Genomic DNA, 26,454 nt, shown 5'->3' on the forward strand with positions numbered 1-26,454 from the left:
CCTCTTTTTGCACAAAAAGGGAGGAGAGCGCAGCACAGCAATGCGCAAGGCTCCTCCAATGGTAGGCGTGAGCAGGGCGAGGGCGGGTCTTTAGCAAAATGGTCCTGTCTCAGGGCATGTGACAATGTTTGTGACTGATCATTGTTACCGTCTCACTATTAAAAGGTGCAATATGTAATGAAGGTCTGTAACTACCATTCCTGAATTATACATCATGGAGCTTGTGCATGACATAAGGTCTAGGCTAGATAGAGCCCCCCAGTATGGAAAAACATTAATGTTGTTTCTTTCATTTAAATGCATTAGCTCTTGTGTGTAATGCTGTATGAGCATTGATGATGTCTTTACCTCTATTAGTAATAATACTTTCATTTACATTTTCATCTTAATAAATAGCAACTAAAATAGCCAGGGAAGTGATTCTACATTGTAAATGGGCAGGACCAGTGAGTGGATCATGACATGTTTATAATCATATTTTTGCATTTTTATTACTGGTATTCTAAAGGTTAAGTGAGCACATTTTAATTTGCTTTGTAAAGCTACTGCGTGAATTTTTTTAAAGGTTCTTAGCAACAAAGTTGTTTTAAGAAATTTAGCTTGAATTCTGAATATGACTTAAATATTCTTAGTGAAGGTTAAAAAGCCACTTTCCCTATATCCTATAAATACTGACCCCCCAAACCCCCCCTCCCTCAGTTGCTCCCTAAATTGCACCCTTTAATAACCATATTCCTTCTGTGTGTATGTGCTGGCTTCTGTACAGTGTTGGCTTTTGGACTTGCAGCATCTTCATCACTTCAAAATCCCTCTTCACTACTGTCTTACTGTGTTTTTCATATGTAATTGTGTACCTGTATGCATATTAACTGAAATATGTATGCTGTATTGTGTGTGTGTATATTACACTCAGTAATATATATATATATATATATATATATATATATATATATATATATATATATATATATATTACTCTGTGTGTGATGAGAGAGTGAGAGAGAGACTGTAGGTCTGCTTGGTTCCTTCACCTGGTTGTTGAACTTTGTTAATGTTGGTATGTTTTCTCCCTCCTCTTTCATCCTCCATCTCTCCTTCCGTGGGCTCACATTGTGTTCCATCTCTTCCTTGACTTCTATTATTCTGTGACAGCACTGAAAAGACTGCCATTTATGAGGAACAGATCCAAGGATAAAGACAAAGTGAAGGCCATCTACCGGCGCTCCATGTGTAAGAGTCCTGAAGGCTATCAGCTCCTTCCCTTCGTTCTGCACCATGCCTGCACCCCTCACCAAGTTTTTAGAATTTTGTTTCCCTTTTAGCTTTGTTGCTTTCAGTCATTAAACCAGATGTTAGCAATACTGTGCACAAGAATCACTTCTTGATTGGTTTGGAAGGTCTCTTGCTACCAAATTGCATGTGTTATCCATAGCTTTTCCAGTCATTTCTGGTAGCAGTGTTATGAGATATACACTGAAATGCCAGTTTATTAGCAGATTCCTTCCATCACCCTCCACTCACTGGAAATTTTATCAGGTATCTACCCTCAGGTGCACTTTGTGGTCATTAATAGTAGGGAATAAAAGTGCTAGTGGGTGGTTTATAGTGTGCATAGCAACTAGTGTTACACTTACGTTGATAATTAATTTAATCTACTAAGTTAACCTACTACTTGATAACTTGGCCAATATTTGGGCATGGGGTACCAGCAAAGTGTGCCTATTAACCTAGAGAGAATAAATGTACTGAGCCCGTAGGTGACAACTAGTTGTAGACATGTTTTGAACCTGTAGTCATGTATTTGTGTGGAATGTACTGGTGTTTAATTAGGCATTGGTATAGTATCATGTGGGAACTGCAGTACTGACTTGGTAGTATAGTATTTGTTTAGTAATCCGTGGGAGAAATAGTACTTGATTAAGTATTTGGGCGGTATTTGTGTTGTGTATGGTGTGATCTCTCTGGATGTGTGTGGCCTGCACTGTCTGTGACTCTGGCCTTTTTACTGATCGTGGTGTGAGCTGATTGTTCCATCTCTCACCCTGTACTCACTGCATCAGCAGCACAACACCACCACCCAGCCACCATGTTGGAATTGAAATGGAGCGTTCTGGGACATACACACACACACTTTTTCAAACTCTCTTTTTTTGTTATCAGGGCTGTTAAAGCAGGGGCATGACAGACCACAGTACTGCATAGTTCAGTGGTTCTTCTATTGGTGCCTACAGACACTAAATCACTAAACTGTGTAGTGCATTGTGATAATGTACTGTTTACCTCTGAGATATCAGTATGCTTTTTCTTTTTATTCTTTTTTTTTTATTTACACTACATACACTCTCACTCTTGCTGCTTATCCACACACATCCATTGGAGGCTTCATTTCAGCTCTGTGCATGTCATGCTAACATGGCACGATCTCTCTTTTCAATCTCTCCTTTCAATTTCTCTCTTTTTCTTTGAGGCATTTGTACTTATTGATATTGGTGTGATAAATGCATGCCTCTTTACCTCTCTCTGTTTCTCTGTTTCTACCTGCCGTTCTTTCGCTGTTTGCGCCAGCTTGTTCCATGCAGCATGTTATAATTATCCTCCTGCTATTCCCATCTCAGCCATGAATGACCTGCTGCAGACGATGGCACTGGCTGGGGGCCAGTGGACCGGCAGCACAGATCAACTGGAGGCCCCTGATGAGGCAACGTCAGCAGGCAGTGGCCAGCGCATGAAGGAGCTGGGATCAATGGCCTACTCCACCAATGCCCTCAATTATGCCACCCTCAGTCTGCCTGCCAGCCACAGCACCAAGCAGAAGCTTAAGAACAAAGGTAGAGCTGGCCACACACAACAGTGTCTTTGACTTTCTCCCATATGGCGTAATCCAAAAGATGTTTGTGTTATCTGTCCTTGTAGGATGTGTACATTTCCCAGGTTATCTCTGGTGATGTTTTGTACTTTTCTTTCACTTGGAGTCAGAAGTGCTATTCGTGGAGCTGTATTTGAGTGTCAGTCACCTGTATTGATTATTGTGGGCTGAGTGGTCTTTTTTTTCTTGCTTGCTTATTTGGTTAGGTAGTATTTTGCGTTCAGATTTACAGTACAGTTTGCTTTGCCAATCCTCATGCTTTTCATTCTCATATTTCATACAAACATGTAAGATAACTTCACTGTTGGAACAAGCCCTATGTTTTTTTTCTAATAATTTTATATACTTTTTTAACAAAAATAGTAGCTTCCATTTGCATAATATCAGAACATCGTGCTGAATGATAAAAGAAAAAGTAAAAAAAATACTGTGAATAACAAATCATTTGTTACTGTATTGTTACTCTTTTGGAGATCCAGGGTTTTGTTTTGACAGTGATAATAAGTTGCCTGTTTTGCTAACTATCTGATAATAAAGTGGGGTCTTGCTCGTAGGCTACCTCAGAAACTGAGTCACAGTTGTTTCCATTGTGCTTGGAACTAAGGATTGTATATAAAACCCTGTCTCTCTGCCCTGAAGATAATGCTTCCTGTGAAGATGTCACACCAACCTCTTCAGATGAGCAGAGTGGAATTCGCCCACAAGGTGAGAAAAGGACTGCAAAACACCATCTCATAAGACCCATAGAAAGATCAAGTGTATGGTAATCTCAGCTGCCAGAGCAGTAAGTGTTAGATTAAGCTCGGGTGTTTAAAACTAGTTGGAGATGTTTAATATGGTTGTACTGAGTACAGTGGGATGGTGTTCCACAAGCCATCTTTATGATTGAGATGATTCTGCTGTGGTGTCAGTGGGCATGTGCAAAACACTGTTAGCAGTGCTGGTGAGATAATTCTAATTCTCATTTGAATCTCAGACAGGCCAACAGCTTCGCTTCAGTTTTGCTATTTAACAAGTTGACAAGTAATTTCAGATGGTGTAGTTGCTGTTTTTAGGGTTGTAAACACAATATATCGTTTTCAAAATGTCAAAGTATTGGATTTTGTTCTGCATTATTTTCTGTATTATTTCCAGACCACCTGTGAATGATGGCATTTTTATCTACTGTCATAAAACCCATGGACATGCTTTTACGAGCTTTGACACTTCCACATTCATTTTAAGTTCACAAGGATGCTTTAGCTGAATCAGGCATTGATGTATCAAATAATATGTATAACACAGCAAGCTGTTTGTGTATAATTGGACAGGACTGCATCTCTTTAGCAATGCTGAAGCTTTCCCTCCCCCAGCTCCCACCTTATCCACCATGTGCAGAGTACCCTGTAATATTTGTAGTAAGTGACTTATCTGCATGCACTATTGAACCCCTCTTGAAGCTCTTTGCAGAAGAAGGAATTTATTTTAACACCCTGTTCTTTGTTCTGTGAAGCATTTTTCAATCTGAGGCTTTTCCTCCAGGGTTCTTATATAACCCTCTTCTTACTCGGACCTTCTGGGTTGGCACTCCTCAAAATAGGCCTCAAGACATTCCCCCCCTTCAGATACTCAGTGTATGGTTGCTTATGCAAGACTTCTCCCTGCTACCACTGTCTGACACTGAGCATGCTATGGGCAAATGTGGCTGCTGTGGACCATCTGCTGCCCCAAGTGTGATCTTTTCTCATGCTGTGTGCCCTGTCATCCCAATGCAGCCTCCAGGCCAGCCATAATACTAACATCACTAGTGGTAATAGCAAAGATAATTTTTGGTACTCACTCTACAATGACAAAGATATGCCTGGGTAAACTTTGTTTCTGCCTTTTATATAACTGGGGCTGGATCTGTTGAATTTTTTATTTGGTGTGTGTTGGTGTGGTGCTCTTATATTTCAGATGTACGGATTGTGATTTGGCCTTGGGTGTTTAATTGTCCTTAATAAAGAATATGTGTGGGGAAAAAAGCATTCTGTTCATTATTTAAAAATGTAATTTTAACACATTTAAAAACATCTATATATAGATATATAATCATAAAAAATGAAAAACAAATAACTCCACATTTGAAATTATTGGAATTAAATTCCATTTGTTAATCTCTGATGTTTTGCCCCTCAGGTGCAGTGAATGGCAGTCTGAGCAGGCCACACAGTGAGAGCAGTGGGGAGTTCAGTCTAAGTTTGGATACAGAAGTTTGGTCCAGTGGGAGTAGCCCAGTTCAGCAGCCCCATTCCCATCGGTCATCTCATCAGAGCCCTCTGCAGCTCCGCAAGAACCTTGAGCTGACAGGCGTCCAGAGCATGAGGAAGACCAGCTCTCCTGGCAGTGAGGTGTTGTCCCTTCAGCAGTTCCTGGAAGAGAACATAGACACTCCTGAGGTGACATGAGCACCACCGTGATGATACATAATGCTCAGCCGTAGCAATATGACCTCATCCTATGGTGCCACAAGAGATAATTTATAGTTGCTACAGTGAATCTAATCCTCAGCACAGTCTTTCAGAAAAAAGCTTTTTCACTGTTATGATACTCGCCCACTTGCAGTTTTCCCACTGCAGCTCACTGTGATGCATGGCTCTTCTGGCCACATGGAGGTTACTGTGTTGCAGTGGAAATAAAGTAAACAGTTCGATGCACATGAATCAGAACCAATCAAATTTTGCCATCATGAACCCTGTGATACGGCAAAACTCTCCATTCATATTCTTAAGGCCTGGCTAGTTACAAGGTCTCAATATAAAAACAGCAAAGTTTTTATACATAAAACAGTTATTCACCAATAGTAATATATTTTGCAAAATAGAGCTTGATGATTCTTAAGGTTAGTCTTCAGATTTAAGTAGATATTTCCTTAAATGTTTGACCCAAAATGTTTGAAGTGCTCACCACTGAACTAGGGGTAAAATTATTAAAATCTTATATAGGTGTTTTTTTTGTCTTACTTGTTTCTTTAATTTTATCATTTATTTTATAGAAGGCAGTGAATGTTTTTTTTAAATTCTAATGTATTTGTTGAAATGTTCCTCCTCTAGTCTGGCAGCAAAGAGAACATGACCGTAGATTCACCCCGTCTGTCGGGAGCAACTGAGCCAGTGCAGAAGGAGAGAGCCAAGGGGCGGGGCATTCTACGCTCCGCTAGTGGAAAAGCAGCGCCTTCAGACTCCAGCACAACGCGAACAGGGCCGGGGCGCCCCAGCTTGCGAAAGGCGGAGAGTACCCGAGTTAAGGGAAGCCAGGCCAGACCAAGCCTGACATCGCAGGGGAAGGCCATATCTGTGTCTGAGCGCCTAGATGCCTCTTCCTCCTCTGCAGGTTTGCCCCGGGCCAGCAGCGTCATCTCAACAGCTGAGGGCAGCACGCGCCGGACCAGCATTCATGACCTACTGTCCAAAGACAGTCGCCAGCCGGTGTCTGTGGACCCCTCACCCTCCAAGAGCAGCAAACCTCGTGCCCAGCCTGTGCCCAGTGAGTACCCAGCATCCCCCAGAGCACACTCCTACGCGCCACCCCAGCCTAGCCACCCTACACCTCTACCCAAGTCTGCCAGCATGCCGTGCACTGGCCACGTCCCCAGCGTAGAGGACCCTGAGCTGTCCAGTCTGCAAGCCTTCCTAGGCCCCTCCTTCACTGTAGATTCAGTCTTCCTGGACTCCATCCTTAGTGAACCAGTGTTTGCAGGTGGCGCTAGAAACCAAGCCATCCTCTCTCTCAATACTTCCCTAGTTAGTAATATCAGTGGCCCTCCCCTCAAGCCCAGAGAGCCCAAGCCCAGTCACAACCAGTCAAACAGCCCCCCTGACACCAAGATAGATGGGAGAGGCAGCGATAACAATCACGTGAGCATTTCTGACCAATCAGCTCCCTTGAGTTCAGAGGACAGCCAATCGTTGTGGTACGAATATGGCTGCGTCTAATGTGTTGGATTGTCTGACTTGTTTTCTTTGTGGTGATGGTTAAGCACCTGCATGAATGCTATGAGCACTACCATGGTATCTGTTTGTTCTCCTTTCCTAGTTTTTGTTGCTGAATCCATAATCATGCTCTCAATCTGTTTGGCCTGTCTTCGGTTCTGTGGGACATTGATTCTGAACAATCCCTTTGTAAAACTCACAAGTCCATACTGTTTAATGTCTGCATGTGTGGTTTATCCTTCTATCTTGTGTGATTTTGATTTTCACAAGACCCGTAATCCATGTGCAAGTAAGTTCCTTTGTTTATGATCATCATGATTACTACCTAAACCACAGAATTAAGCCATTGGTTGTAGCTTTTTTGTAAACTTCATAAAGCTTTGTTCCTTGTGGATTTTTATCATTTCACCATTCTGCTATTTTTTTTAACCCCGTGCCAACATTTGCTTGTTCATAAATTTCAAAGTTAACTGAGCCTGAACTACTTGATATTTAAAGTAATTAGGCTTGTGGAACATGTCCCATGGTGCTCTGTCTTATCAGAGCTATTTAAAAGACTAATAGACATCAGTGTAAAAATGAACTTCTTCTGATACGTTGCTGTTACTCTTAGAAGATTAAATTTATATATATTTTGAGGGGCTTATTTGGGAGGGAAAGCTTTTCACAAAAAGATGTGTGGTGTTTCTGCAGTATTGATTCTTCTTGGGACTTCTGGGACTGTCCTATAAGTGGGTTTCACAACATCGTTGCTGTATCACTGCATGGCTTTTCCCTCTCCGTATCAGTCCTGAAATTTTATTTTGATTGATTCAATCAAAATGAATGGTTTAGTTGATATTATATCATGGGTGCTTGTTTTTTTTTTTTTTTTGTTTGTTTTGTTTACTTATACTCAGCACAGTGATGTGTATACGATTGAGCTGTCCAATTAGTTATAGTTACACTATATTGAGGAACATCTTGCTGGGCTTCTCACTCACATCTTAAAAGTGAGAGAGCATTATTGTATATGCTCTTCCTACAAATGCGTTCTTTCAAGGGGGACAACTTTATAGAAAGTCATCTATTACATTTTGGGTCTAGTGCCATGTTTCTTTAAACACTATATGATATTGAGTTTGCATTTCCAGTGCTACACTACTGAACTGTACAATGCTGCTTTCGCTAAGCAACAGCTAATCAAAACTAGGAATGTTGATGAAGAATGTTTAGCTCGAATACACACGAAAAGCTAAATCTAATCCTCCTGACAGTGACTTTGCATAAGCATACAATGTAAATATTACTTGTTAAATATGGTTTTTCCCAATATTCTGTAAGGTCTGTCCAACCTTGCAATATTATCTACAGAAGAACACATTTGTGTGTGGAGCATATAAAGGTCCACATCAGACAGGGAATCCTCATGAGATTAAATGCTAAGTGTACATTAAAATTTCATTTTTAATAAGGGTTCTTTCTCAAGTACATATACCAAACATGCCTGTTCCTCCGGTAGTAGCACTATAGTAACTGTAGTGATTTATATTTATTTGCTGCTCCTTTGTTTCCTGCTTATTTTTATTGCCTATTTATCTTGTACATATAAAGTTCAGTACTCGTTTTTTGTTTTGTTGTGTTTTATTTTTTTTTTTGTAATATTTAGTTGTAATGTCACCTGCCTTTGTCCTGCAGATGTGGAAGTGTTACAAGAACGCAGAAAATCAAAAAGCAGATCGGGAGAGCAGCAAAGCTCCTAAACATTAGCCGCAGGGCTAGCGTTTTCACGAGCTTGAAGGGGTGAGTGTCGCTGGCTGCGAGGGGGATGGGAGGTCGCTATGGTAACCCGGAGCGGTGAACAGATGTCTGAGCTGCACGTGCTTGCTTTTCCGTGCTGGTCTCTGGTGACTGTGGAGGCCATGTTGGTGATGGATCCTGGCCTGCATGGTTCACTCTGTGGGGTGGGATGGGTTTTTTGGCTTAGTTCTGCTTCCTGCCCCCAGTTCCCTCAGTTCAGAGACCCCAGACATGTTATTGAGCCCCCCCTACTTTCTTCTCAGTGGAAGTTTGACTGAGTGTCTCTATGCCCCTACTGAGGTGAATCTGTCTAGTCGTCTGAAAAGATTTCAGTCTCCCCACCCTTTCCTCCACCCAGACGTTGCTTCAGTTATAGCATGGCGTTAGAAAATCCTGTGGCTGGAAACTCCCTTGCTTACCCAGCGCATGCTGGTTTCACCTGTTTATGTTTGTGTATTCACACTGACCGCGGAACATAGTTTAAATCAATAATTCTAGGGTTTTTTTTCCGTTTTCATAGTGCTGCTATCATGACTGTGCTAAGGCAATCAATCTGCTCTGAAAATCTACGAGTAGGTTGGTTTCCCAGATGGGGTTAAGTAAATCCTGGTCTACAAATCAGTCTGAATGGGAATTGTCCGTTGAAAAAAAATGGCTTAATCTCTGAGAAATGGAACCACGGAGCCAAACATTGTGCTGTGTGGTTTGAATATTACTCTTAGTTTACATTGTTAGGGTCTGAATAGACTGCGAAAGAAGACTATATCTCACCATCTGTACTGTTAGATGCGATTTTCCATGAACAAACAAAAATAAAATTGTCTGAACTTATGTCAGCTGGTATCAGCTTACCAAGCCTTACAATTTATGCTAACATCTGGTTTTCATATGGCAGAATGAGTAGGATAGGACCATGTTAAATATATCATCTGATGGCCAGTGGTTCCGCGGTCGGTGTACGTCTGTCTTCTGTCTCTCACATTTCTGCCTGTAACATCATTTTTCTGCCCTTCTCTTTTCATCACTTCTTCCTCCTCTGCTGCCACCTCAGAGAGAAAAGTGACCTTCGACCTGACAGTCTGAAGCCTTTTTAAAAGTTCTGAGATGGTCTTCTTAAAAGATAGAAAGATTGTATGTCCTTTTTGTAAATCAAGGATCCTTCTGTGTTATGAAACTAAAACATCCCCTTTTCCTTGAATCAAGGAAACATGAGACTTTAAAAAAAAAATGTTTCTTGAGTATTGACCAATTTTGGCATTGCACTGCTGTAAAATGGTATAACAATAGACTACTTGTGTGCTCCTTAAGTGCACCATTCTGTTGGTGCGAATGTTTGCTCAACTGAGTCTGAAGCCATGAGGACATCATTGGGACCTTGCGTGACTCTCAATCAGCTGGCCTTTATACACTCCTCCAGTGGACTTTGTCTTTGGAGCATGCATGTGATGCTGCATTTCTAATGTTACAAGACCATCATTGTACAAAGATCTGCACAAAACCAACATGGATCACCACATTCTGCATGGAGCAAATCAGTAAACAAGCCCCTTTTTCCCTTCGCTAATCAAGTGGACAGTAATGTGAGTGGTTTCTCTGAGTACAAAGGAAAAAAAGAGAAATAAACGATGAGAAACATCTTGCTTTTGTCACTTGAACGTGCCAAAAACAAGAGTACAGCAGGTTTCTCGTTTGTGCGCGTGTGTGTGTGTGCGTGTGCGTGTGTGTGTGTGTGAATGCGGGTGTGCGCATGTGTGTATGTTTTCCTGTAGGACTACTGTCACCATTCAGACCTGCCACATGCTTCCTTTTCCACTTTTACATAAATGCAAAATGTGATAAACCAAGTCTTGTGTCTGTTATTTCTCATCTGTACTTAAAGGTCTACCACAGTTTTTAGGTTGTGATATGTTTTCATCACAATAGAGAAATGGGTGCATTGACTTCGGTTGCGTCAGACTTGATAATTTAATTAATATTAATAATATACAGAGATTTTAAGGTTCTTACAAAAACAACAAATGTAATTTTGGATTGGTGTTATATATACACCAAAGTGCTTTATACAATAAAGCAAAAAGAATATAAACCCTCTGCTCAGCACTTACACAAACAGATATACATCAAACACAGGCCTCAATCCACTTCTCAACAGTTAAACATCTAATGACAATAGTTGATAAAGATATCAAAAGAAAAAAATATTCACAGATGAGGAAAGACTTATTTTTGTTAATACTTTGGGATATTTGTCATTCAGAGCAGTAAAGAGTGTTATATTACTACCTTCAGAGGGCAGTGGTGGGTAACGTTTGTTTATTTGGTGTTTGTCCATAATGGGTTTGTATTTTTTCATGTTTTACTATTTTAAGTGTCTCAATATATAAATCCTAATATAGAGATAGAGAAAGAGAAAAAAGTGGGCAGCCATCGCCTAATAGTTAGAGAAGAGGGATTAGGACTGAAAGGTAGTTAAATGGTGACCAGACGTCCTCTTTTACCCGGACATGTCCTCTTTTTTAGACTTCAAAAATGTCCGGGCGGAATTTCACAAACGTCCGGGATTTTGTTTTTCTAGAGCTTACATAGAACTTCGAGAATTTTCGTTCACAAACTAGTCCCGCCCTCCCCTACTCCGATTGGTTCGCTTGAGTGAGAAGGGGGCGTGGTGAAGTAGCCTAAAATCTTCTGATTGGACGGTCTGACTGTAGAGCTACCGTTATTGGTCGATAACCTTCTCTGTAAACATTTAATTGGTCAGTCTGAACGTCAGTGGTCGTAACCTTTAAATTTCTGTGTTTGCGCCAACTGAACAGAATAGGAACAGCCTTAACCCAGAACACTACCACACCCTATAGCCTTTTATGTTTGAAAGAAAGAACGTTTCACAGTTTCGCCGGTGAACAACTGGTTTCTCTGTTAAGAAATGTGTCGGAATCAGACAACACCCTCGACAGCCAGCAGGGGGCGATGACTGCGCTGTAGGAGAACAAGCGACTGTATTCTCAGAAACTCCACTTCACAGAATCCTCCCGGGTTAATTAGTGCTAACCACCTGCGGCCTGCTTAACTTAAAACCGCAACAAACAGCAGCCAGCGTCGCACATTTGTGACCGGTAAGGTATCTCTGAATAAACACACACAAAATATAAACGGAAATAAAAAATAAAAAAGCATAAAAGAAAGTAAGATAGCTAATTAAGCGATAGAAATAGTTATTTGTCTCCTTTCCAGTTCTGTTTGTGTTTCCCGCCTTTTATTTACATGAGAATTTCTGCGTATGACGACTGATATTTTGGGTTAAGTATGAGTTTGTTACTGGGTTGAATAAAGTTCATATGTTAATTGTTAGCTAGTTATCAATTTGTCATTTTATAATGAGTGCTCAAAAACACTAGCAACTGAGTTTGATGTTTGCTGTTTTACTGCTGGATATTATAAATTTATAACGCTTTCTGCTGTGCATTTATCTGGTCCCTCATTTTTACAATCATCTTTACAGTCAGGAAAACAACGGCTCCTGCTCGCTATGCGCTTAAGTCGGTCTTTTGTCGCCGTCTGGCGGATCCTGTTGGAACTGCAACTAATGGATGAACGGGTTCCTCATCTATGTTTAATACATTCAGAATGAATTCACGAAATTAATGTGTGTGAATATATAATATTTATTTATTTAACCTTTCCAAAAAAATATATATAGACACAGTTTGGGGTATATTTATCTGTGAATAGTGAAATATTTGTGACTTGTTTTTAAGTAGTGGATTAAAACTTACGCATTTGTCAAGTATTTTGAGACTAATCTCTCTCCGTACTCGTCGACTACATGTATATAAGTACCGTAAAAAGCAGCCAACTTTCACAGTGACCATTGCAGTAAAAAGTCAAAAACTTGGGCTAAATAATTTTTATACTCGAGCAACAGTGACGTCACAATCTGTAGACACGTGAGCTGCCTCCAAAAACCTACTTGGATTAGGGCCTGGCTTTGTAGGAATCTTGCCTATAATAATTCTGTTAATGGCCCCCACTCTGAGTTCATAGACTGTCCCCTTTAAAGCATACTACCACGCATGTAGTCACGTGATTCTGCCTCATCCAATCTGCCACATGGAAGCAACAGGGAGGAGAAAAATGCTGCCTGTTGTTGGCACATGGTTTGACTTTAGTGAAAACCAACGTTAAAACCCACCACTCTGTTTCAACACTTGAAGTAGAATCACATCACCGTATATGAACAGTGCATGACTTAAAAACACTGACAAATTCCCAGCAACATTAGAAAAAAAATATCCCTGCTTTAATACTTGAGCATATTTTACAGTACAAACCACGTGAGCTGTGAGGGCAAAAAAAAAACAAAAACAAAATAGTTCATTAATTGTAACTGAGGTATTCAATTAATCAAGATATTGATTTGCGGTCATACTGCCCAGCACTAACTTGGATATTACCAACCAACCATCGTGTTTATGTGTAAGTGTGTATGATGGTGAACAGCGCTAAGCAAAACTTAGCTAAGATTTTACTAGTTTTAAAAACTTTTCACACAACACTTTCATATCATTTCAGCGCGTGTTAAACAAAAGTTTGCATATTTTGCCTGACATTTCAACAGCTCTGGTTTTGTTACTGCGTTTTTGAGGCTCATGGTGGACTGAATGAGAGTTCAACAGCTGTAGAAAGAACAGGCAGACAGACAGGTAAAAACACACTTTAAACTCACAAAGCAGTTAAAGAGAATAGTTTTAGTTAGCTAATGAAGCATGGTCCGGCCAAACCTGTTAAATAAGATGTGACTGGTGCCTCCATCATAGCGAGGAGCGCTGTTTTAGAGAAGACTAATACAATAAAGCTGTTCTGAAATCTGTTATCCGGTTTCCTCCCACAGTCCAAAAACACACGTTGTAGGTGGATTGGCAACTCAAAAGTGTCCGTAAGTGTGAGTTAATGTGTGTGTGTTGCCCTGTGAAGGACTGGCGCCCCCTCCAGGGTGTATTTCCGCCTTGCGCTCAATGATTCCAGGTAGGCTCTGGACCCACCGCGACCTTGAACTGGATAAGCGCTTACAGATAATGAATGAATGAATTAATTCTGTTAATTCAAATAAAAGTGAAATGCAAGTTAATTCCAACCAAAGCAAAACCAAACAAATCAGATGCAACATCAACGCACAGATGCTTAGAAGGAGGAAATCTGTTCATTCTTTTAATTACCATATTTTATTTATTTCATGTTTGCCTAAGTACACTGTTTTTGGTATATGGGCAGTAACGGGAGAGGATTAAATGGACAAACACTTTAAATTTCAGCCTAGAAGTAGTTCTTTACAGACTGGAGCGAGAAGAATGTAAAGCAGCTTCACTGAAACAATCATTTTTTTACATTTTGTAAACCTGTGGAATGGCCAGCTAAGCGGCTTGTTGTAAACGGTCACTGCCGATTCACTCAGAGCTACTTTTGGGCTGAAGAATTAAAAAAAAAAAATCACTAGTCATCCAACACACCTGTTTTCAAAGTTTAAATGGAATGGATAAAGTTCTACTCAGTTAGTTTTCTGATAATGTTCTCAGTGTTGGTCTGACCATTGGTATGAGTATATCATAATACAACACTGATTTTATTGGTTGAACCATTTTAAAGCAGTTGCATAAAATGTTGGTAGTATAATTTCTCAAAGAAAAAAAAGACAGTACAAAAGTTAATTTAGACAACGTAGACTTAGATAGATTAGAGAACGCATTCACATGGTGACACTACTGAAGGGCAGCAAAAATATGGCTACATGACACCCACTTATTACCTACTTAAACATCCATAAACCTTATTCCAACAAGCATGGTCAACAAAGCTGCTCATATCACTTGTAGTTTAATTTCAGCAAGTGTTATGACAGTTAACGCTTGTTGAAAATGTAGTTTTATGCCAGTTGTCATAACGCTCCTGCGTAAGAGCTGTGTAGGTTTATTAATGATGCACTTCAGCAGTGTTACTGTTCACATTAACCCTTTTCGTCATCCTCATATGATTCTGTTTTTGCAGAAAAAGAAAATCTGCTCAGTGCATATTCATAACAATATAGTGATCACAACAATACAGCAATAACAGTATACCTTCTACTTAACTGACTTTTCCTCAGGCTACATGAGTAAGTAATCAGTACTACTGAGGTACATACTAGTTTTCGGCACATGATTAGCATGTGTTTAGAAGTGTGTTTTATATTTTTTGGTGTGTGTGTGTGTGTTTCATTGAATAGCACAACACATCAGTTTTTAAAAAGTATTTTGACATTTGTCTTCTGCTGTACATCAAACGGCAGGAAAAATTATATCTTGGCAAATAAAAGCATTTTGATGTTTGGCAGTGTATCGAGCATTTCTCATGTGACTCTTTTGCCCAGTCATCACCTCTTATAAGAATATTAAGAATTATTTCTTGACACAAGCGTAGTTATCTGTAAATGCAGAAAGATTTTCAAACCTTTTTGTTTAAGAAGAAGAATTAAACTGCTTTTTTAATGATGTCCATATCTGACAGCTTTATATAAAAACCAAACAGGCTACATACAGACTGTTCAGGAGGAGTAGTGAATGATACAATTGGAAAACAAATCTTTAACAAAGTCTGCATACTACAAGGTGTTATTTAAAAAAAAAAACAACCAAAAAAATGGGAGGATAAAAAAGTATAATGTGCACTGGACTAAATTGTCTTTTAAGAACATAGAGGGAAATGTAAGATACAAACTGCCTATGTTTTAACTGCTTTCACTTAACAAGACATCATTTTTTGGAACAGAAAAAAACCTGCACTGTGCAAGCAGACAGATCAGCCTTCGATGCAAGGGCTCTGTGATATTTTTGCAGTTTGAGTCCATATTTCTTTGTTAATATGCAGCTTTAGGGTGCGTTCAAGCATCAGATTTCATCAGATTTGGTTTATAGACAATTGGTGAAACTGATTTTACTCAAATGCATGTCCTATGTTAAGCCACATCACATGGAAATGTTAAAATGAAATGTTCAGCGATGTATTTAGCTCACTCACTGAGTCCGAGGCAGCCTCCTCTCTGGAAATGCGGTTCACACAATAGCACTCACAATATAAAAAAAAAATAGGTACAAACACAGTCTGTACTTAAAGGTTTTGGAGAATTTCATGTGAAAACACACACAAATTTGGGGTGAACAAGATTCTCAAATTGCTCTGACCAAACAAAAAGAATGAAGTAGCTGCTCTCTCACACATAAAAAGAAGCAGTTCAACTATTTTGTGTAGAAGTGAAGGTTAAGTTTGGCCAGTTTAACACAACAGAGCAGGAAGTGTGGGGCCATGCATCTCCCTTGTTGAATAGAGAGCCCTGTGCCTGGTCCCACCAGGAGGTTCTTCTCTTCCTCTGACACTGAAGTAGTAGTGCAGACCCCACTACCGGCCCTTGTTCTTCTTAGAGTTTCCCTATATGGATCAATGCCAAAAAAGGAATGATTATATTAGTCTACTTAATAGTTAAAAAATAATGAAACTAGAGCTATAAGATCTAAGACTGAAAAATAGTTTCATATCAAAATTACAATTTGAAAGAGTGCAATTTTCACATCGCAAGAGGTACAATTTTAATTCTAGTCTACATTGTCAAGAAATGTCTTGCATTTTACAAGGGGACATTTTAGCTTACTCTTATTACAGTGATCCCTCGTTTTTTCGCGGGGGATGCGTTCCAAGACCACTCGCAAAAAACGAATTTCCGCGAAGTAGAGGAAAGACATTTTTTTTTTTACTGCATTTAATGAGTATTTGGACTATTAAACACCCCCACCCCCCCCCAATTACTGTTTAAACTGATATCCTACCAGTTTCTTTAATAGAATAATTCCTAAGCTGTTATTTAGCGTAAGTAAATTTCACTCGGATGTGGACATGAACAATACATGTACTGTACGTAAGAAATACTTGTAAATGATATATTTTGTCACATACAGACCTAGTCTAATACATGTAAATAATAAAAAACAAATACTTTTGGCTATTCATCTTTCACGGTTTTTCTAGATTTTCCCTCAATAACCGCGATACAGTGGCCGTTGAAAAACCAGCGAAGTAGCAAATCCACAAAAGATGAACCGCGAAGTAGCGAGGGATTACTCTATATGTAATATTTCTTTGTTAATGACAATTTGACACACTTTCATTATTAGAAAATAATAGGACCTTTTAATTTACAGAAACTAATCACAATGTTTAATCAGCACAACAGACATAGTAAGGAGCTTACTTTGTTGCCTAATTTGAGGGTGTCGATCTCCTCTCGCTGTTTGCTGAGCGTTTCGTTCATGCTGCAGAGATGGTCACTCATCATACTCAGTTGGTCTTCATAGCTCCTCTTAGTAGTGCTCAGCTCGTCCTTTCCAACACAGCACACACACATTTTAATGAAGGTTTTCATAAAACCACAGCATTCAGCAGTTTCACTGAATGAGATGAACAGCCTTAAAATAGTCAAGCATTAATATTAAGCAGTTTTAATTAAGTGAAAAATTCATTAGCCAATTTTTTTTGCTTTAAGACTGCTACAAGGTTGAAGTAGTCAACAAGTTTGCATGTCGATAAATTACCTGCAGGGTTGTGATGTTCTGATTAGCTCGCTTAACTTCCTCAGTTAGCGTATCACGAGATTTCTCTGCAATGGCCAGACGTTTAGCCAGTGCCCGACACTACAAACAAGAACAAGCCTTAGGAGGACATATGAGAAACATTTGCTGCATGGTACACACACACACACACACACATACACTGAAATGCTAACCAAAGAATAGGCTGCATTCTAAACAAAAGCTGTATTTACAACTATCTTCCAATCCCAACCTTTCTTCTTGCAGCTGTTAAGACTGGGGGATGGGGGAAACAGGTTTCTACTACAGGAAATGTTATAGGAAATGTGCTGTTATAATACTATTGTGCAATTCTGACAAAGTAAAGCTAAGCGAAATGTTTAGTTCTGCTCACCTCTGCATGGAAATGAACAGCCTTGCTGTCAGACATTTGAAGCTGAGTGGTCAGCTCAGCTACCCGCATCATATAGTGGGTTTTGATCAAATGTTCTCTTGACTCCTCATCTCCAACCTGCAGTACAAACAGTGGCAATGGTCAGCGCTGCTTACTCACTTCCAACTGATTTAATAAAAATGCAATAATGCAATAATATTCATAGCCATCCTACAAAAACTTAGACACCATCTACTAGTGCAGCCATTTGGGGGGTTAGCACTTCCTAACTGAATATGTGAAAATTAAATAAATTAATATGGCCCCTAACTTTTTCCCTAAGGAAGGAAACCTGTATTAATTTAGGTCCCAAAAATGCACTTCGAATTTCCATGGTTCTAGACTGAAATTAGTTATATGTCAACAAATCAATTTTCTTTGTACTCACAATCTCACTGGTGGGGGTTGTGGTTAGCATTCCAACCTGATGATAGAGAAAATAAAACACATTTGCATACAGCGCCATGCCTGTTTTCATAACATTTAAAAACCTGTTAAAACATTTTCTACAAATATATTTACAGAAAATAGATCTCCTATTTTCTAACAAACTAAACACAAGTATGAAGCCACTGACTGGGGTGACCCAGAAAATTTCATGGTGAGTGCATCTGAAGGCCTTTTCCCCCAGTTGTGTAATCCAGAAGCAGCAGTTCTCTGGAAATGAAGCTCTTGAGAAGCACTAACCACACTGGTGCTGTGAGACACCTCTCTGCCAGTCTCAGTTTCCAGGTCTGTCTGTTCAGTTGTGAGGGAGCTGGTTTGTGAGCAGGCTGGGATGTCTCCTCCTAAAACTGCTGAAAGTTGAGCCTCCAGGTCTGCTATGCGCTGGTTCTCCTTTTCCAGCCTCACTCGACCCAGCTGCGCCTCCAGCAGCCAGTGCTCCTTCTCCTGCTCCAAGCGAGCAATTTTCTCCTGACTCTGCTGCACCTGCAGAACAAAGAGTTGGTGTGAGCGTAAATATAATTCAATATAATGTTCTGCTTCAATGTCAGCAAATCATTTAATAAATATTTTTTTTATTAAAAAGTGCATACTTTCTTATGCAATCAAATACTAAAATGAGTTTTGACATCTTCATTTTCTAAAACCTCATGCATGCCTAGTGCAAAGTGTAATAAACCAAAAATGCTCATGACAACTTGAGTAGGAATTGTTGCGTCTCCTGCTGATGAAGAGAAAAAGACTTTTAAAAAAAATTTAAAAGTACCTGCTGCATAAGGCCCTCCCTGCTCTCCGTAGAGCTGGTCAGGATTCGGCGGTTAGACAGAGCCTCTGTGTATGGGACAGATTCTGGACGTGTCTAAAAATAAACAGAAGCACACGTCTATAAATCCACTATATAAAGAGGCTTTTGGTAATTGCCTTTAATAATGCAAATATACATCCCTCTTTGTTTCATTTAGTTAAATTCCACTTTAAATTGCAATATAAAATGTTATTCAAAAGAAATTAATATAATGCAGTACAATAGTCTGACTGACCATTCTAACTGTGTGAATGTAAGCAGATGCCGCCTTCTTGTTACTGAGCATGCTCTCTGCCTGCAGTGGGTTGAGGTTCCCTGCTCCTCCTCTTGGCCCATAGCCAGCCGACGAAGCAAAAAAGTCTAAATTGTTGCTGAAGAATGTGGCAATCTAGACAAACAAACAAAGTAATAATAATGAATATTTAAAAGGTACTGTATGCTTGAATGAAGTATGCCCCCCCCCCCTTCAAACAAAAACAAAAAATACTAGGAGGCGTGTCCAAAATTAGCAAGAAACCATTTTTTTTTTAAATTATGAGATCAACAGTGACATATCCCTTATACAAACTGATGTTTGCATTTATTCCTTGCTGGCTTACCTTGCCAGTGCTGTTTGTCAGAGATGCCAGGGAGGAGAGTAAGCACTCGTTGGTGGTGCGCAGTTTCTGGGTGACAGTCGGCAGCTCCTGCTCCAGAGTTACTTTTTGACTGTAGTGCTTGGACAGCTCTGTGGAGAAACACAGCTGTCAGATTTCTCAATTTTTTTTGCATAAATAAATCACTAAGATGTGAGCAGTTATGTAAAGAAAAGTGTGGTGTTATGGTGTGATGTGCTATTCTAGAGAAACCTAACAAGTGAGAATTGGTGGTCGGGTGATAATGATCTGAGGTCTTAAGCATGTGATGCACCTCCTCACAAAGATATAACACGAAAAATTTACAAACACCAAACCCATTTCTTTTGCTTCATCTCTGTTTATTTTGGGCCAGGAGAACTCGCCAGTGTTTCTATGCAGAATTATGTCTTTCTCTTTCCAAAATACAGTTTCAGACTGCATTGCTTAATGCAGCAGCAGACTAAGTGACACTAACTAAACTGATTGACTTGATAATGACAATTGTGGAACCTTTTCGAACAGTGGTACTTGTATAATCTTTCAGTTTTGTTTTGCCTCTAAACCCTCTGAGTGGGTTTCAGGTGTCACATTTAGTTTTATAAATGTATAAAAGACAATTAGGTTTGTCAGTGAAAATACTGATTTTTTTTTTCTTTCGTACTTTTATCACTTAGAAGTTGAAAAGATTAAACAAATTACAATTTTTACTTTTATTGAATTTAATAGTGTCCAATCTTTTCTGTGAATGGAGTTTGTTTTGATTGACTGTGTCACTGTCTTAAGACTCTTTAGAGAACAGAATTTTAAATAGCTTATACTAATGGTATTAGAACATTATTTTGAAATTGTAGACCTTTGGATAACATTGGCAACCTTTGGGCCTTTTATGAATATATTAGCAAAAGGTGACTTAAAGGCAATTAAATGTGATTTATTGACCTGAGCTCACAGTGATATGAGTATGTTATGATGGTAACTATAAAACTCCAACTGAAACACATTCTGTGCAAGCTTTATTTAGCCGTGAGGCTTATTTCACACAGCCTTTCTTAGAGCAGTGAGAACAGCCAGTGTTAATCTAGCTATACAGAGTAGCCATATTCAGCAGTCATAAAATACAACTCTCACCGAAGCCCCAAATAAATTCAATTAACTTAATGTTTGTAGTGATTATAGACAAGTGTATAGTGTAGCAAGCTTTTTCCTATGTCACAGTGATTCAGTGAGGAGCATGTCCCAGAACAAAAGCTCTCATACATAACCAATCTAGGATAACACATTAACTAAATGATTCCCTTTGTCTGTGCAGAGGTCTGGTAGTCTCACCCTTGGTGGTGTCATGTAATCCATGTAAACAGGCAGCCAGCTGAGTGAAGACTGCATTGGAGCTGCTCTGAGGCATGGCATCCAAACGTACACCTGCCACATGCCAATAATATTTCAGATTATAATTAATCAATCAATAAATGCATCAAGTAACAGCAAAATAAATAATTGTGTGTCTGCCTAAGTCTGAGGACATTGGATTAAAAAAAAAGTAATTCTGATCTTGTCCTGGATTTTCATGTAGATAGCAGGCACTTAAGTGTTGTCCTGTTTCCAAATTAACAGAGGCACTATTACTCACTAGGTAAGGCTAGAAGGCTAATATAGTTCTGCAGCTTTTCAAAGACAGCTGTCAAATTCTTCATATCATCCTGTAGCTCACGGTTCTTTGCATTTAAAGACGCAGTACAAAGAGGTACATCACACTCTTCCTCAAGGCTGGAGATATAGATAGAGAAAGAGTGGGAGAGAGGAGAAGAGAGATATACATTTTCTAGACAATTTTAGAAAAGTTAAGCAAATGCTTAGGTATTAGTAGTTCATATATAAAAAAATTAAAAGGACGTTCTCATGCAAGTACTAAAAGAGCATACCTTTTAAGCTGGTAAGGCAGGATCTTCTGCAGGAAGTTTGTGTAAGTGGAGAAGGATTTGGAAAAATCCTGCAGTTTGTTCACAGTCTCCTTTTAAATAACACCATGCAAAATCCTAGTATTAATAGAGGTTTCCAAAAATATCTGATTTCAAACATGGTTCTAAATATAAAAGATGCTCACCAGTACAGTTACAGTGTCTTCTGTGATGCTCTGATGCACTTGCATCACACCGTCCTCCAGAGGACGAACATATGCTGCGTTCTCATGCAAATACTGAGAGAACTGAAAAGAAATTAATTACAGTGAATAAAACCTTAATATGAATTGAAACAGGGTGAAAAATCAGATGATGCTCCAAAATGAAGGGTGTGGCAAGAGTAAATAAATATCCATTGAGTTAGTTTGTAGTGATGTACCTTCTGGTTGAGAGGGGAGATAGATTCGATGGAAGAGTCCAGGGGGTAAATGTGGACCCTCTGTTCTGTGTATGAGTGGAAGTTGAGAAGTGCAGAGACCAGATCCTGTACAAAACTTACAGCCTGCCCTGCTGCATCTCTAGCTTTCAGCTAATCACAATAAATGGAGTCACTCAGATTGCAATAAATTATTAACAACAAGCAGTATTTTTAATAGCCATGCTTCCATACCTGATGTCTTCTGTTGTGAGGGGGAACATTCAAGCTATTGTAATCGTCGTATTCTACAGAAAGAATACAATTACAAAAACATCCATGAAGTAGCATCACCTGGTATTTGATGAATGGCTTACACTGATACTGATTAATGGTAAATCATCCAGTCAAAACGTCCATTAATGACACAAAGTAATTTTGGAACTTTCCCCCACTAATTTTCTTTTTTTCCCTTTTTTAAGTGGGTTATCTGTTTCATTCATTTATTATCTGTAAGTGCTTATCCAGTTCAGGGTCGCGGTGGGTCCAGAGCCTACCTGGAATCATTGGGCGCAAGGGGGAAATACACCATGGAGGGGGCGCCAGTCCTTCACAGGGCAACACACACATTCACTCACACACTCACACCTACGGACACTTTGAGTCGCCAATCCACCTAACAACGTGTGTTTTTGGACTGTGGGAGGAAACCTGAGCACCCGGAGGAAACCCACGCGGACACGGGGAGAACACACCAACTCCTCACAGACAGTCACCCGGAGCAGGAATTGAACCCACAACCTCCAGGCCCCTGGAGCTGTGTGACTGCGACACTACCTGCTGCACCACCGTGCCGCCCTTGATTGTCTGTTTCCTCATATTAAAATATATATTAAATATAAATTTTCTCTTTGCTCCACACCTCATATGGAAAACATTTTCACTCTAAAAACACAGTGCAGTGATCCATCTCTCAAATATTGTGAAGCCTACTTTAGCAAGTGGTGAAGTGTTGCAATACGTACTGGTGTCATTAAAGGGCACTTTCTCTTGGATCACACTGCTGCTGTGTTTCATCTGACTGCTCAGCTCACTCTGATACTTCCTCAGCTGCTGCTGGCTAAATAGAAAAAACGGTCAGATACATTCATGCTAACACACAATTCTAAATATTGAGATATGTAATGTTTTAATAGTCCCCTGTAATTCTAATATGTCACTACTGTTAAAATATTTGATTATTTTGTCTAATATAACGATACTATTTTATATATAAAAAAGTGTTTGTCAAGACAGTGATATGTTAAAAGAAATTATATGATTATACCACTCCTCAGTCCTGAGTTTGCACTCCTTGGCCTCCCTCTCCAGTGTCTGAGTCTTAATCTACAAGAGAAAAAAAAACACATTCAAAACTAATTTTAGATCAACAGTAAATGCATCAATTGTGTAATAGTTTAAAGACATTATACATGAGCTGCTGTTTTGGAAATGAATTCTCTGAACTCATCGTTCTGCCTCACCTCTAGTCGAGCCTTGTCACTCTGCAGTTTCTCAATGCTCTCCATGTATTTGCTTGTTAAATTGTCCACAACTGTCTGGTGCTGCTCAGCGTCCTTCTCCAGCTGCACCAATCTGGCTCTCAGCTGAGCTTCCTGCTGCCGATGAAGTTCATCTGCCTCATAGAACTGAAAGCAGATTGACAGGGAAATAGGAATATTTGTGTGCACCGGACAGCACAGGATATTGTTCACAGGCTCATATCTGCTTAGTCATTGTTTACCTGGATATGGAGCCTTTCATTCTCCTGAATCTTTTTCTGCAGGTCCTCATCAAACACACTTTGGGTCTGAAAACTTTGCTGGGAGGGAGAGTCTCCTTTATTCTGTACAAGGACCAGAAATACTATACTCAGAGCAGATCTGCACAAAGATTTTTGCTGAGAAATGGTTCTAACATGAACATTTTTGCAGAACCAAATTATTGGCTTACACCTGCCACTGAATCAGCATTTATCATTACTCGTCAAACTCACCTTAGTCTTCTTGCCCTTGGCCTCACTGGCCAGCAGCTCCTCCTGTAGCAGCTCTACTCTTTTAGCTAGCTGTTGGTTTCTGAAGCTCAGACTGTCCATCTCCTGTTCTGCTTTTCTGAGGCCCTGCTCCCGCTGTTTCAGCTCCTCCTGAAGCCAGGGGACAAGGATGAGTGTTGTTGTAATAACAAATAATAATAAAAATAAAACGGTATGCCTTTACTATCATATCCCCAAGACTTCTGTACATAAGGAAATAAGCCCTCACACAAAAAGGGACAAATCACTCGCCATTCGTCAAGGCTCACATTTAACCACATGACAATTTTATTATTTTTTGGTGCTTTATTTGTGTGGCATCAGTCATGGAAAACAACACTGAGGTAGTTTAGGAAAAATGCATTTTTGAACCTTGAACAAATCACTAAATGTTGTATTTTTGGTTGTGATAATATGGGATACTGTGACTGAAAAATAAATTAAGGGATTGACGCCAATAAAATGATTTTGATCAATATCAATAATGCAGGTCAGTTTTAATGTTGTGAGGTGTCTTTATGTGCATTCTGAACTGAAATAAAGGTGTTACTGTCCTACCTTTAAGGAGTTGGAATTGGCCTGTTCATCCACCACAGCTTTCTTCAGAACCTGGTTCTGTGCTCTAAGCTGTATTTTAGACAAGAACAAACCAACTTAAGCATCAAACTGAGAGGTTAGCAGTTGACAATAAAAAGGCAAGCTCCAGGTTTGAGAAGAGACAGGAAGCAGGCCACAGTCAGCAAAGTACGTGTTTAAGGAAATAGTCTGAATCTCCATGAAGCCTGTCAGTTGCACATAAACCACAGGGCGTGTGGGTGGTTTGCAGACGCAGCATTTTTGCCACATGACGATACTGTGGGTTACCTTTTAAGCTGCATAGTAAAGAGCAGCCAGACTTTTTGGGGAAACAAAGATATAAAATAAATCTTAGATTTATTGAAAACTACATGTTTATAAGTAAATCAGCACCTGACATTTTTTGCTACATTTGTACCCCTCTACATTTTATTACATTTTCCTGTACTGAAATGCAGATTAAGTTAAATATTCAGATTTCTGCTCTGTGTAAACACTCATTTATCAGCAATATTTGGACACAGTAAATAGTGAACATTGATAGTCTATATGACAATTAAACACACCCATCGGCCATATTTAATTAAAAAAAAAATCATTGTTTCTATACTCATTGTCCCACAGGGCCTCCACATAGCAGGTAGGCTTTGGGTGATGAGCGCTGAAGTGACACTGACGGTGGTGGTGTGTTAGTGTGTGTTGTGCTTGAACAAGTGGATCAGACACAGCAATACAGCCTTAACGTTATTGATATACTTGCAAACTGCTGCATAGATTTAAATATAAAAAGGCGCTTTACCTTGGAGTACTCCTGAGCAAGCTTGGTGTACTTGGACTGGAGGTCTGCAGCCATGGTGTAGGATCCAGATTCAGATCAGTTTGTGAAAGGATGTGCCTTCAATGGACAGTCCAGTGACTTCAGAGGTCAAGCTAAACGATGAATATATTCAGTTTTAGCATCTTAACTGTGAATAAACTAACCAGAGATGAGCTGAAGCGTGTCTTTGTCAGTCATATAATAATTAGGAACCTATAGAGAAAACTGAAATTACAGACTTTGGGCGAAGCCACTGTTTATTCCACTCTAGCTGCTCACAGACGGTGTATTCTGTTAAAAACATTTATAAGCAAGCGTTATGACATAAGCCATGACAGCGGTCCCTTAGATATCCAGAGTTAATGTAAAACATATAACTAGACAGAAACACCACAGACCTTGGTTTCAGGGCTGTTTATCAGCGCTAACGGTGAGTCGGTTTGGAACCGCCACCGTAGCTACACTTAGCTCGCTAACCTGCTAAACAATTACACCGGCGCCCCCATTAAATAACGGCGAGTGAACGGCTACTGTACAAATGAACTCAACATCATTGGAGCCGCTGAAGTGGGCTCAATGAAGTGATGCGGTCGTGTTGAGGAATGTTTTAAAGACAGAGGCACAGTCCGCGGTGATAACTCCCGAGTGCAGCGTTAGCCGAGAACAGTTGTGATGATGGTAACGTGACCTGCTCCGAGTCAGCGCAGATTTTCATAATAGAAGTAACTCCGACACGAGCAGAGGGGGATAGTGTGTAGGATTTACCCCTAGTAACAGATAATGATCCCTTCATCATATTAATGTGTATTAATTTTAAATATAGATTTATTTTCCACTTCCGTCAAATATAAAAAAATTACCATAAATATATATAAAAATAGCACGTTTTTCAATACAAAACTAACCGTTTTTAGGCTGTTTTACACTGTATATAATTCGGATGCTTTATAACAGGACTTACAAAAAAAAGACTAATTGAATCCACTCATGTTAAACTGCTCAATGTTTTAAATTTATATAGATTTATTTCTTCATTTTATTTTTTTTAGTAATAAGATACATTTTATCATAGGAGTTTTATATTGACTCTAAAAAATGGTTCATGTTTTTCCAAAATTGATTTTAAAAAGCCCTTCACTGTGATAAAGAACCAACTGCTCCCCCTCCCCCCCGC

General features: G+C 39.5%; 2 protein-coding genes across 7 annotated transcripts in view; one reads left to right on the plus strand and one right to left on the minus strand.

Moving 5' to 3' along the window:
• ccdc88ab (coiled-coil domain containing 88Ab) overlaps positions 1 to 8,395 on the plus strand; it is a 44,794-nt gene extending 36,399 nt beyond the window's left edge. The window contains exons 26-32 of one of the 3 annotated variants that reach the window (XM_066651619.1): positions 20 to 61; positions 1,153 to 1,230; positions 2,616 to 2,828; positions 3,506 to 3,571; positions 4,177 to 4,263; positions 5,024 to 5,283; positions 5,938 to 8,395. In XM_066651619.1, the coding sequence (XP_066507716.1) occupies positions 20 to 61; positions 1,153 to 1,230; positions 2,616 to 2,828; positions 3,506 to 3,571; positions 4,177 to 4,263; positions 5,024 to 5,283; positions 5,938 to 6,819 (1,628 nt within the window). In that variant the 3' untranslated portion in view covers positions 6,820 to 8,395. The remainder of the gene's footprint in view (positions 1 to 19; positions 62 to 1,152; positions 1,231 to 2,615; positions 2,829 to 3,505; positions 3,572 to 4,176; positions 4,264 to 5,023; positions 5,284 to 5,937) is intronic. The other 2 variants (XM_066651636.1, XM_066651628.1) reach the window with 2 other exon arrangements.
• A 4,893-nt stretch (positions 8,396 to 13,288) lies between these two features.
• On the minus strand, positions 13,289 to 25,951 carry ppp1r21 (protein phosphatase 1, regulatory subunit 21). Of its 4 annotated transcripts, XM_066660317.1 has the most exons (24): positions 25,679 to 25,951; positions 25,520 to 25,571; positions 25,263 to 25,393; positions 24,446 to 24,514; positions 23,852 to 23,998; positions 23,600 to 23,701; positions 23,340 to 23,504; positions 23,144 to 23,202; positions 22,842 to 22,936; positions 22,072 to 22,124; positions 21,841 to 21,990; positions 21,605 to 21,706; positions 21,423 to 21,511; positions 21,131 to 21,267; positions 20,830 to 20,922; positions 19,486 to 19,613; positions 19,122 to 19,274; positions 18,848 to 18,940; positions 18,325 to 18,567; positions 18,026 to 18,061; positions 17,599 to 17,715; positions 17,208 to 17,306; positions 16,868 to 16,996; positions 13,289 to 16,050 (listed from the first exon to the last, which is right to left on the minus strand). In XM_066660317.1, the coding sequence occupies exons 3-24, from the start codon at positions 25,314 to 25,316 to the stop codon at positions 16,021 to 16,023; spliced, it is 2,343 nt and encodes a 780-aa protein (XP_066516414.1). In that variant the 5' UTR covers positions 25,317 to 25,393; positions 25,520 to 25,571; positions 25,679 to 25,951; the 3' UTR covers positions 13,289 to 16,020. The 4 variants fall into 4 exon arrangements, with proteins under 4 accessions (XP_066516414.1, XP_066516415.1, XP_066516413.1 ...); XM_066660318.1 differs by lacking the exon at positions 25,520 to 25,571; XM_066660316.1 differs by having other exon boundaries at positions 25,263 to 25,571.
• Positions 25,952 to 26,454: the final 503 nt, after the last annotated feature.

Source organism: Hoplias malabaricus, chromosome 2 (genome assembly GCF_029633855.1).
Source record: "Hoplias malabaricus isolate fHopMal1 chromosome 2, fHopMal1.hap1, whole genome shotgun sequence".
NCBI lineage: Eukaryota > Metazoa > Chordata > Actinopteri > Characiformes > Erythrinidae > Hoplias > Hoplias malabaricus.